The sequence below is a fragment of the Leuciscus leuciscus genome (genome assembly GCF_965113295.1).
Source record: "Leuciscus leuciscus genome assembly, chromosome: 20".
Lineage (NCBI taxonomy): Eukaryota > Metazoa > Chordata > Actinopteri > Cypriniformes > Leuciscidae > Leuciscus > Leuciscus leuciscus.
In genome coordinates this window covers 2424213-2436651 of record NC_138744.1, presented here as the reverse complement: position 1 = coordinate 2436651, position 12439 = coordinate 2424213, and the positions used below count along the sequence as shown (strand labels likewise).

The 12439-nt window shown below is 41.6% G+C and overlaps 2 protein-coding genes across 2 annotated transcripts; both read left to right on the top strand.

Annotated features, from left to right (window-relative positions):
* Positions 1-2548: 2548 nt before the first annotated feature.
* On the top strand, positions 2549-3205 carry LOC309484600 (extracellular superoxide dismutase [Cu-Zn]-like; the record flags this gene model as incomplete). Its single annotated transcript, XM_082150924.1, has 1 exon — positions 2549-3205. One exon carries the CDS (start codon positions 2549-2551, stop codon positions 3203-3205), a length of 657 nt encoding a protein of 218 aa, XP_082007050.1.
* A 4940-nt stretch (positions 3206-8145) lies between these two features.
* Positions 8146-8802, top strand: LOC309484599 (extracellular superoxide dismutase [Cu-Zn]-like; the record flags this gene model as incomplete). Its single annotated transcript, XM_082150923.1, has 1 exon — positions 8146-8802. One exon carries the CDS (start codon positions 8146-8148, stop codon positions 8800-8802), a length of 657 nt encoding a protein of 218 aa, XP_082007049.1.
* Between the last annotated feature and the right edge of the window lie 3637 nt (positions 8803-12439).

The window sequence follows — 12439 nt, the reverse complement described above, 5'->3', positions numbered from 1 at the left end:
CTGGCCTTGTGGAAAGGCAAACCGGATCTTAGAGAGCTCGTCAGTCGAACCAACTCCGGACTGGCAATAGCTCTGGCTCTGAACTGGCACCCGGTTCATGCTGGTGGAAAAGGGGTATGTGTGAGTATTAATTCAGCACTTGCGGGTAGATCGGTAGATTGAAATGTCCTTAATCCTTCATGTCCGCGGGACTCGCATGTGGCGCTGATATCTGTCTCTCATTAGCAATCGCGACCTGCTTCATACCACAGTCATGTTAAAAACATCAATGTATTCACTCATCCATAAACATTATTAGATCCTTCGGCATGACGACAAGTTCCATAATTCCGCTTATGTGTCATCAACCTACACCTTTGTCATTGTAAGAGGTTAGCAAGCCTGGTCAGCACCTGGATGGGAGACGACCTGAGAAAACCACGTTGCTGCTGGAAGAGGTGTTAGTGAGGCCAGCAGGGGGTGCTCACCCTTGGTCTATGTGGGACCTAACGCCCCAGTGTAGTGATCGGGACACTATACTGTCAAAGAGCACCATCCTTCCAATGAGACGTTAAACCGAGGTCCTGACTCTCTGTGGTCATTAAAAATCCCAGGATGTCCTTTGAAAAAGAGTAGGGGTGTAACCCCGGCATCCTGGACAAATTTGCCCCTTGGCCTCTGTCCATCATGGCCTCCTAATCATCCCCATGTACTGATTGGCTTCATCACTGTCTTCTGTCCACCATTAAGCTGGTGTGTGTGGTGGGCGTTCTGGCCCAATATGGCTGCCGTCGCATCATCCAGGTGGATGCTGCACATTGGTGGTGGTTGAGGATATTCCCCCTTCCTTGTAAAGCGCTTTGAGGACCCAGAAAAGCACTATATAAATGTAACAAATTATTATTATTATTATTAAAATGTAGATGCCGCTATATAATTCTTTAAAATATGGACACAATTTAAGTTGATTTACAGTGTTTAGAGAAAACAAACAGAAAAAAAGTTTTACAATAAGGTTACCATTTTAAATGTTCCTCTTATTGAATTTTTGTTAGCCTATTTGTTGTTGCATGTGTTGTAGTTCCATTTGTAATATGTTGTAGAGTTCATTAAGATATCTGATATTCAAATTTCATCCAATTTCATGTCAACATGAGATATGTTCTAGTTGTTTTGAACTTTACACATGCATTGAGTGAACTGATGAGTATTACTCATCATAGCCTATCTATGTGCTTTTGGGTCTGTTAAATATGCTGTGGAATATGTTTGTGTGATGAGTTAATAAATCATGTGTTTTTAAGATCCAGGATCATTTTTTGATAAATTAGGGATGGGTCACATTACCTGAAAAGAAATTTGTCTGGAGTGCATGGTCTCAAAATGTTTATTGGTATATACCTTGCAAATAACACATATCAACTGTATTCAAAATGAAATATTAAAGTCGGACCTTAAAGTTAACAAAAGTAATAAAAAGAAAAAAACATCTAGGTACTGTATATCTAAATGACACGTTTAACAAAAAGCGTCCCACCTTACCTGCATGCATTCAATCTACTAAAAGGGGATTTTAACATCGATGCCATAGAAGAATCATTCCCTCAGAAATGTTTACTTCTGCCTTCAAAGACAATTAAATAGCAGTCCAATTGTATGTGTAATATAGGCTTGTCAGGCTTGGTACATCAGAGTCTGTAGAAATGGCTTCATGAAAAAGAAGAACTGTCAGCTATTCACTTATGTGAGATGAATATCTGCTATGAGAAGTGGTGTCAAGCATGAACGTCAAGTGGAATTGTACACTAAGAATTAATGAGTCACAAATGAGCCACCAAATGAAGTGAAGATGAATCCATAGCAGTACTTCTTTTAATAAACACAAAACAATGGAGATAATCTACAATGGAGAACACATTGTGCAATGCAAGACAAAGAACTGAACAAACTGAGTGCTATATATAAACAGGCAAACAAAGGGAGCTAAATGAAACACAGGTGAACTTAATTAGTGACTAACAGACTATCATGGTTAACTTGTAGCTCAACATGAGTTCCTAAAAGAGCAGCCAAAAGTGTGATTCTCTCAACCCCAGGTCAGGACTGCACACGGATTAAGCGTTGTAGTGTTTTTGTGACTGCACTATTCAGGCTCCACACGGATTGAGGACAACTTTTCAGCTATACGGTAATGCACCTTTGCTGTTTTAGGCTTGTGTTTTGTTTTTTTCTCCATTCCATTTTCTCCATCAACTGACTTGATTTAGTACAACTAAAAAAAAGTTAGTTTAGGCAAAAGTATAGATCTTGTCTTTTATTTGACCTGTCCTTGTGAAAAAAGTACACTTTAGCATGCTTTAAAAAGAAGTACATATTATTGAAAATAAAGCTATAAAAAATATACTTAAGTGCAAGAATGTAATGTTTTCAAACTAATCTGGTTGTGCTATTTTACCTAATGCAACTTCCATTCTCAAAGCTTTGACCTTTTATCAAAAATATTACATCCTTAAACCAAACGGCATGATTTGACTGAATCCACTCTTCATTGTAGGCTTTAAAGATCAACATGGAGAAAATCATCCTAATATTCCCTCTGATATTGCTGGCGCTGCATATACAAGGAGGAGAGTTCTCCAAATATCCAGCTTGTTTGCCTGAAGCTCCACAGCCGGAAGTCGTGGAGTTCGACAACACAATCTATGCCACTTGTGAAGTAACTCCCAGCCCCAATTTGCCACATAACCAGCCAAAGATCTTTGGGCAAATCCTCTTCAAGCAGCTCTTCCCCAATGGAGATTTAGAAGTGAAAATCAACCTCCGTGGTTTGCCTGCCACCGATCGTCAAGAGCGTGCCATGCACATCCATCAGTATGGAGACCTCAGTCAAGGCTGCATCACTGTTGGTCCTCATTATAATCCAAACGGCGTTGACCACCCTCATCATCCTGGAGACCTGGGCAACTTTGCTTCCGAGCGAGGAGTTATAAGGCAGTTCCTGACGCTTCCAGACGCCAAGCTCTTTGGGCCTTATTCCATTCTGGGACGTGCGGTGGTGGTTCATGAGAAGGAGGATGATCTGGGAATGGGTTCAGATGAGGAGAGTAAACTCAGTGGGAATGCTGGAGAGATAATTGCTCTCGGTGTGATTGGTATTACTACTCCAAGTCTGTGGGAGAAGACCGGACCGTTCCCCAAGAAACCATGTGGAGGGAGTCACAGATGAGGGAGTCGGATATGGTGGGAGGGCAGACTCAAATAGGATAATCATGATTTTCCTTGTGTATTCTTTGTATGTGTCCTACATTAAAGTATATTTCATAACCTGAACATTCCCATGTTTTTTTTTCTTGCTCTTTTCAGAGGCTTTTTGGCCATAGCTTCCAATAGTATATGCACTCTTAAAAATAAATGTAGGGTAAATGCAGGCGAAGTGGGCCGTTTAGTTTGATTTACTGTGCTCAATGGGTTAACCCTTTAAGAGCATGACAATGGCCTTTAATTAAAGATACACTATTTCTTTAAATGATAAAATGGTTTTGGTTGATGCAATATGACACTGGAGGGTGTGGCTACATCTCAAGGGAGGACACCCTTATTGTTGAAGGTAGACATAAGATTTTATTTTCTAAATTATAAGGTTTCTCGCTAAATGTCAACAAATGGGTATATTATTCTGACAGTTTGTTGCTACAGTTAACACGGAATCAAAATGCAAAAAAAAAAGATTTAAAAACGTGTTGGTTTTCTTGTAAGGTGTTTAAAGCTACAATATGTACGATTTTTGTAATAAAATAACCAAAAATCACTTGCAAAGTGTGATATATATATATTTCCTGTAGTTGTGTACTTTCAGTATCCCAAAAGTTCCCAAAGATTTTTAATTTCAGAGAAATTCCAATTTTAAATAATGACGTAATATCCGCGTTATCACTGGTTTCCGCTCGTACTGCCATAGTAACCATGGCGACAACTGCGTTACGTCTAGCGGCACGCTCATGGAGTTGTTTCGTTCAAACATTATGGACCATGGCAAGTAGACTTTGGGACAAAAGGAGAACTAAAACGAGGATCAATATCGGTGTGGTGTTTTGGAGATGCCGAGAGCTCCACGTCCGTGACAAACTTCGACTCGACCGAGACGTCTTGCATGTACTTTATTAGACAGGTGAGCAAATGTACATAAAACTAATCAATGTTATATAGCTCAACATGATGAAATGTTAGAATATGATCAGTATGTTATTCTAATGTTCATCTAGCTTACTGCTAGTCTCATACAGACAAACAAACACATAGAATAACATTATAACTTTCAACACACTCAAATGCAGTTTAGTGTGATAGACCAAGTGAAACAGTGCTGCGTTACCTCACAAGTTTAATTCGCCAAATAAACTGACTTGTTAACCCTTTCCCACCAAGGCAGTGCTGGTGCTGGTTCGGAGCTAGAGCCTAGTTTCAAATCGGTTCTTTGTTTTTCGACACCCAAAGCACCAGCTCTGAACCAGGAAAAGTGGTTCTTAAGTAGCACCAAAAAACATTGCTGGTCTAGAAGTAAGAACCGCTTGCGTCAGGGGCTGGGGGCGGGGTTACCGTGACCAACAAGACGAACAGAAACTTGTGACCGCCATTTTTCAAATAGCAGCTAATCGAGCTAATAGCAGCTTGATTGTAATCTCCGTCTATGCAAGTTACGGCGAGCTGCACGAACACGTTGGATTCGCCGTGTTTGGATGCCGATGTAGGTTCGCAAAGCCATGAGCATCAATAGTAACGCAACGACCTCCATTGTTGATGGAAGGCTCGTTCGAGATGCATCGGAGCGGCACGGACCGACCGGAGCTGCGGGAGTGTTTGGAGAGCATACGACTCCTTGTGCTTTTGGATCGCTTTCGCAGTGCTTTGATGTCATGAGCCGATCGGTCTGCGAGAAGCCGAACCATCTCGAACAAGCCTGGCGTGTTTGTGTTTGGCGCTGCCACGCTAGCGTTGCTGGGCAACATGAGATGTATACAGTGACGTAAGATCTGGCTCTGTGGTGGCTCTCTGGTACCTTGGTAATCCAGAATTCTTGCGAGAGCACAAGTTGAATTTGCTCAGCGAGTTACTCTGGTGTTGAGTAATGATGCTCATTAAATATGCCCCTCGATCTGAGCTGCACCAGTCACATGGGGTTATCTGATATAGGCGGGCCAGAGGCGAGCTAAACAGAAGACGACAGCACTGTGACGTCGAAGTCATTAGTAAACATTGCAAGATGGCTATGGATGAACAGCAGTTGTTTGAAACGGCTTTGGCCGCTACAATGAACGAGTTAGACTTGGCTTTTTATCTAAAACAGGAACAGAAGACGCCGCTCGAGTCGTTCCTTTGCAAGAAGGACGTTTTTGCTGTTTTGCCGACCGGATACGGTAAGAGTCTAATCTACCAGTTAGCTCCGCTGGTAGCTAAGCGTATGGGGTTTATTGTTGTGATTGGTCGTAGTGTTATCCAATTGCGTGCAGTGAGATCTTCAAATGCATGCTTGGTGCCACCCCTCGAGCTGGCCGAGTTTCATTAGTCGACGCCAGACCATTAATCTTTTATATTTAGGTCTGGATTTCCAGGCTACCTCTCTGGCCTTGTGGAAAGGCAAACCGGATCTTAGAGAGCTCGTCAGTCGAACCAACTCCGGACTGGCAATAGCTCTGGCTCTGAACTGGCACCCGGTTCATGCTGGTGGAAAAGGGGTATGTGTGAGTATTAATTCAGCACTTGCGGGTAGATCGGTAGATTGAAATGTCCTTAATCCTTCATGTCCGCGGGACTCGCATGTGGCGCTGATATCTGTCTCTCATTAGCAATCGCGACCTGCTTCATACCACAGTCATGTTAAAAACATCAATGTATTCACTCATCCATAAACATTATTAGATCCTTCGGCATGACGACAAGTTCCATAATTCCGCTTATGTGTCATCAACCTACACCTTTGTCATTGTAAGAGGTTAGCAAGCCTGGTCAGCACCTGGATGGGAGACGACCTGAGAAAACCACGTTGCTGCTGGAAGAGGTGTTAGTGAGGCCAGCAGGGGGTGCTCACCCTTGGTCTATGTGGGACCTAACGCCCCAGTGTAGTGATCGGGACACTATACTGTCAAAGAGCACCATCCTTCCAATGAGACGTTAAACCGAGGTCCTGACTCTCTGTGGTCATTAAAAATCCCAGGATGTCCTTTGAAAAAGAGTAGGGGTGTAACCCCGGCATCCTGGACAAATTTGCCCCTTGGCCTCTGTCCATCATGGCCTCCTAATCATCCCCATGTACTGATTGGCTTCATCACTGTCTTCTGTCCACCATTAAGCTGGTGTGTGTGGTGGGCGTTCTGGCCCAATATGGCTGCCGTCGCATCATCCAGGTGGATGCTGCACATTGGTGGTGGTTGAGGATATTCCCCCTTCCTTGTAAAGCGCTTTGAGGACCCAGAAAAGCACTATATAAATGTAACAAATTATTATTATTATTATTAAAATGTAGATGCCGCTATATAATTCTTTAAAATATGGACACAATTTAAGTTGATTTACAGTGTTTAGAGAAAACAGACAGAAAAAAAGTTTTACAATAAGGTTACCATTTTAAATGTTCCTCTTATTGAATTTTTGTTAGCCTATTTGTTGTTGCATGTGTTGTAGTTCCATTTGTAATATGTTGTAGAGTTCATTAAGATATCTGATATTCAAATTTCATCCAATTTCATGTCAACATGAGATATGTTCTAGTTGTTTTGAACTTTACACATGCATTGAGTGAACTGATGAGTATTACTCATCATAGCCTATCTATGTGCTTTTGGGTCTGTTAAATATGCTGTGGAATATGTTTGTGTGATGAGTTAATAAATCATGTGTTTTTAAGATCCAGGATCATTTTTTGATAAATTAGGGATGGGTCACATTACCTGAAAAGAAATTTGTCTGGAGTGCATGGTCTCAAAATGTTTATTGGTATATACCTTGCAAATAACACATATCAACTGTATTCAAAATGAAATATTAAAGTCGGACCTTAAAGTTAACAAAAGTAATAAAAAGAAAAAAACATCTAGGTACTGTATATCTAAATGACACGTTTAACAAAAAGCGTCCCACCTTACCTGCATGCATTCAATCTACTAAAAGGGGATTTTAACATCGATGCCATAGAAGAATCATTCCCTCAGAAATGTTTACTTCTGCCTTCAAAGACAATTAAATAGCAGTCCAATTGTATGTGTAATATAGGCTTGTCAGGCTTGGTACATCAGAGTCTGTAGAAATGGCTTCATGAAAAAGAAGAACTGTCAGCTATTCACTTATGTGAGATGAATATCTGCTATGAGAAGTGGTGTCAAGCATGAACGTCAAGTGGAATTGTACACTAAGAATTAATGAGTCACAAATGAGCCACCAAATGAAGTGAAGATGAATCCATAGCAGTACTTCTTTTAATAAACACAAAACAATGGAGATAATCTACAATGGAGAACACATTGTGCAATGCAAGACAAAGAACTGAACAAACTGAGTGCTATATATAAACAGGCAAACAAAGGGAGCTAAATGAAACACAGGTGAACTTAATTAGTGACTAACAGACTATCATGGTTAACTTGTAGCTCAACATGAGTTCCTAAAAGAGCAGCCAAAAGTGTGATTCTCTCAACCCCAGGTCAGGACTGCACACGGATTAAGCGTTGTAGTGTTTTTGTGACTGCACTATTCAGGCTCCACACGGATTGAGGACAACTTTTCAGCTATACGGTAATGCACCTTTGCTGTTTTAGGCTTGTGTTTTGTTTTTTTCTCCATTCCATTTTCTCCATCAACTGACTTGATTTAGTACAACTAAAAAAAAGTTAGTTTAGGCAAAAGTATAGATCTTGTCTTTTATTTGACCTGTCCTTGTGAAAAAAGTACACTTTAGCATGCTTTAAAAAGAAGTACATATTATTGAAAATAAAGCTATAAAAAATATACTTAAGTGCAAGAATGTAATGTTTTCAAACTAATCTGGTTGTGCTATTTTACCTAATGCAACTTCCATTCTCAAAGCTTTGACCTTTTATCAAAAATATTACATCCTTAAACCAAACGGCATGATTTGACTGAATCCACTCTTCATTGTAGGCTTTAAAGATCAACATGGAGAAAATCATCCTAATATTCCCTCTGATATTGCTGGCGCTGCATATACAAGGAGGAGAGTTCTCCAAATATCCAGCTTGTTTGCCTGAAGCTCCACAGCCGGAAGTCGTGGAGTTCGACAACACAATCTATGCCACTTGTGAAGTAACTCCCAGCCCCAATTTGCCACGTAACCAGCCAAAGATCTTTGGGCAAATCCTCTTCAAGCAGCTCTTCCCCAATGGAGATTTAGAAGTGAAAATCAACCTCCGTGGTTTGCCTGCCACCGATCGTCAAGAGCGTGCCATGCACATCCATCAGTATGGAGACCTCAGTCAAGGCTGCATCACTGTTGGTCCTCATTATAATCCAAACGGCGTTGACCACCCTCATCATCCTGGAGACCTGGGCAACTTTGCTTCCGAGCGAGGAGTTATAAGGCAGTTCCTGACGCTTCCAGACGCCAAGCTCTTTGGGCCTTATTCCATTCTGGGACGTGCGGTGGTGGTTCATGAGAAGGAGGATGATCTGGGAATGGGTTCAGATGAGGAGAGTAAACTCAGTGGGAATGCTGGAGAGATAATTGCTCTCGGTGTGATTGGTATTACTACTCCAAGTCTGTGGGAGAAGACCGGACCGTTCCCCAAGAAACCATGTGGAGGGAGTCACAGATGAGGGAGTCGGATATGGTGGGAGGGCAGACTCAAATAGGATAATCATGATTTTCCTTGTGTATTCTTTGTATGTGTCCTACATTAAAGTATATTTCATAACCTGAACATTCCCATGTTTTTTTTTCTTGCTCTTTTCAGAGGCTTTTTGGCCATAGCTTCCAATAGTAAATGCACTCTTAAAGGGACATTGTGTAGGAATTTCTCCCATCTAGTGGTGAAATTGTATTTTGCATTCAAACGAATAATGCTCTCCAGCGCCTCACTTTTTCAAATGCGCGTTGCATCTACGGTAGCCGTTATGTACCTAAAAGCTATGACAGGATGTCTTATAATAGCACTTCGAGTTTTTCTTCGGGTGAACATGTTTGTTATTTAAAACAAACTGAAACTTGAAACAACGAAAAAAAGAATGTTACAGTATGAACTACTGACTGTCAAAAACATTAACTATGGTAATTAGTAGTAATGCCTTCTTTACTCGTTATATTTTTTAAGTATGTGCATTGTTAGATATCATCATCATCAGAGCCTTCTCTAACGTTACTTTACTCAATAGCTGCTATTCATCAAAGAGCCTGTTTAACTTTTAACTATAAATGTTCGACTGTCTATATAATAAAGTACACAACCAAGCAATGAAAAAAAAGCTTGTAATTAAGACTGTAACATTGACTTACCTGTCGAGAAGAAAGCAGGCAACTTCAGGGTCTCTTTTGAAAGCTTTCTCCTGCATTAGCTATCCTGACAGTAACCCTTGTTTTTGTAATCTCCGGTCACGTTTCCTTTTACGATCTATTTTGGACTTTTTCGACGACGAGGACTCCTTATCCTGTGACTCATATGTATGTATGAATGAACGGTGTATAAATAACCGTGCAGCCTTTTAAACTTGCCGCGGCAGTGACAAGCGCATCTCACTGCTCTGCGCCTCCGCTTCTGCTGGCTTCAGTCACGTGACGCTGGCTCTGAACGAAACGCGTTGTGGAAACGCGTTGGCCTAGTACTTTTTGTCCCTCTCTGCTATTATAGTTTTTCAAGATGGCGGAACTACATGGAAGCCTCCGTGGACTTACCCGTCCCATGTATATAAAGATAATAAATTCTTCGTTTACGAGGATTAGTCTGAACATTGGCATAGGTATTTGTACACCATTGAGGGCATATTTATGAATAAAAATATAGATTTTAGATAATAAAATACCTAAAAAGCTACACATTGTCCCTTTAAAAATAAATGTAGGGTGAATGCTGGCGAAGTGGGCCGTTTAGTTTGATTTACTGTGCTCAATGGGTTAACCCTTTAAGAGCATGACAATGGCCTTTAATTAAAGATACACTATTTCTTTAAATGATAAAATGGTTTTGGTTGATGCAATATGACACTGGAGGGTGTGGCTACATCTCAAGGGAGGACACCCTTATTGTTGAAGGTAGACATAAGATTTTATTTTCTAAATTATAAGGTTTCTCGCTAAATGTCAACAAATGGGTATATTATTCTGACAGTTTGTTGCTACAGTTAACACGGAATCAAAATGCAAAAAAAAAAGATTTAAAAACGTGTTGGTTTTCTTGTAAGGTGTTTAAAGCTACAATATGTACGATTTTTGTAATAAAATAACCAAAAATCACTTGCAAAGTGTGATATATATATATTTCCTGTAGTTGTGTACTTTCAGTATCCCAAAAGTTCCCAAAGATTTTTAATTTCAGAGAAATTCCAATTTTAAATAATGACGTAATATCCGCGTTATCACTGGTTTCCGCTCGTACTGCCATAGTAACCATGGCGACAACTGCGTTACGTCTAGCGGCACGCTCATGGAGTTGTTTCGTTCAAACATTATGGACCATGGCAAGTAGACTTTGGGACAAAAGGAGAACTAAAACGAGGATCAATATCGGTGTGGTGTTTTGGAGATGCCGAGAGCTCCACGTCCGTGACAAACTTCGACTCGACCGAGACGTCTTGCATGTACTTTATTAGACAGGTGAGCAAATGTACATAAAACTAATCAATGTTATATAGCTCAACATGATGAAATGTTAGAATATGATCAGTATGTTATTCTAATGTTCATCTAGCTTACTGCTAGTCTCATACAGACAAACAAACACATAGAATAACATTATAACTTTCAACACACTCAAATGCAGTTTAGTGTGATAGACCAAGTGAAACAGTGCTGCGTTACCTCACAAGTTTAATTCGCCAAATAAACTGACTTGTTAACCCTTTCCCACCAAGGCAGTGCTGGTGCTGGTTCGGAGCTAGAGCCTAGTTTCAAATCGGTTCTTTGTTTTTCGACACCCAAAGCACCAGCTCTGAACCAGGAAAAGTGGTTCTTAAGTAGCACCAAAAAACATTGCTGGTCTAGAAGTAAGAACCGCTTGCGTCAGGGGCTGGGGGCGGGGTTACCGTGACCAACAAGACGAACAGAAACTTGTGACCGCCATTTTTCAAATAGCAGCTAATCGAGCTAATAGCAGCTTGATTGTAATCTCCGTCTATGCAAGTTACGGCGAGCTGCACGAACACGTTGGATTCGCCGTGTTTGGATGCCGATGTAGGTTCGCAAAGCCATGAGCATCAATAGTAACGCAACGACCTCCATTGTTGATGGAAGGCTCGTTCGAGATGCATCGGAGCGGCACGGACCGACCGGAGCTGCGGGAGTGTTTGGAGAGCATACGACTCCTTGTGCTTTTGGATCGCTTTCGCAGTGCTTTGATGTCATGAGCCGATCGGTCTGCGAGAAGCCGAACCATCTCGAACAAGCCTGGCGTGTTTGTGTTTGGCGCTGCCACGCTAGCGTTGCTGGGCAACATGAGATGTATACAGTGACGTAAGATCTGGCTCTGTGGTGGCTCTCTGGTACCTTGGTAATCCAGAATTCTTGCGAGAGCACAAGTTGAATTTGCTCAGCGAGTTACTCTGGTGTTGAGTAATGATGCTCATTAAATATGCCCCTCGATCTGAGCTGCACCAGTCACATGGGGTTATCTGATATAGGCGGGCCAGAGGCGAGCTAAACAGAAGACGACAGCACTGTGACGTCGAAGTCATTAGTAAACATTGCAAGATGGCTATGGATGAACAGCAGTTGTTTGAAACGGCTTTGGCCGCTACAATGAACGAGTTAGACTTGGCTTTTTATCTAAAACAGGAACAGAAGACGCCGCTCGAGTCGTTCCTTTGCAAGAAGGACGTTTTTGCTGTTTTGCCGACCGGATACGGTAAGAGTCTAATCTACCAGTTAGCTCCGCTGGTAGCTAAGCGTATGGGGTTTATTGTTGTGATTGGTCGTAGTGTTATCCAATTGCGTGCAGTGAGATCTTCAAATGCATGCTTGGTGCCACCCCTCGAGCTGGCCGAGTTTCATTAGTCGACGCCAGACCATTAATCTTTTATATTTAGGTCTGGATTTCCAGGCTACCTCTCTGGCCTTGTGGAAAGGCAAACCGGATCTTAGAGAGCTCGTCAGTCGAACCAACTCCGGACTGGCAATAGCTCTGGCTCTGAACTGGCACCCGGTTCATGCTGGTGGAAAAGGGGTATGTGTGAGTATTAATTCAGCACTTGCGGGTAGATCGGTAGATTGAAATGTCCTTAATCCTTCATGTCCGCGGGACTCGCA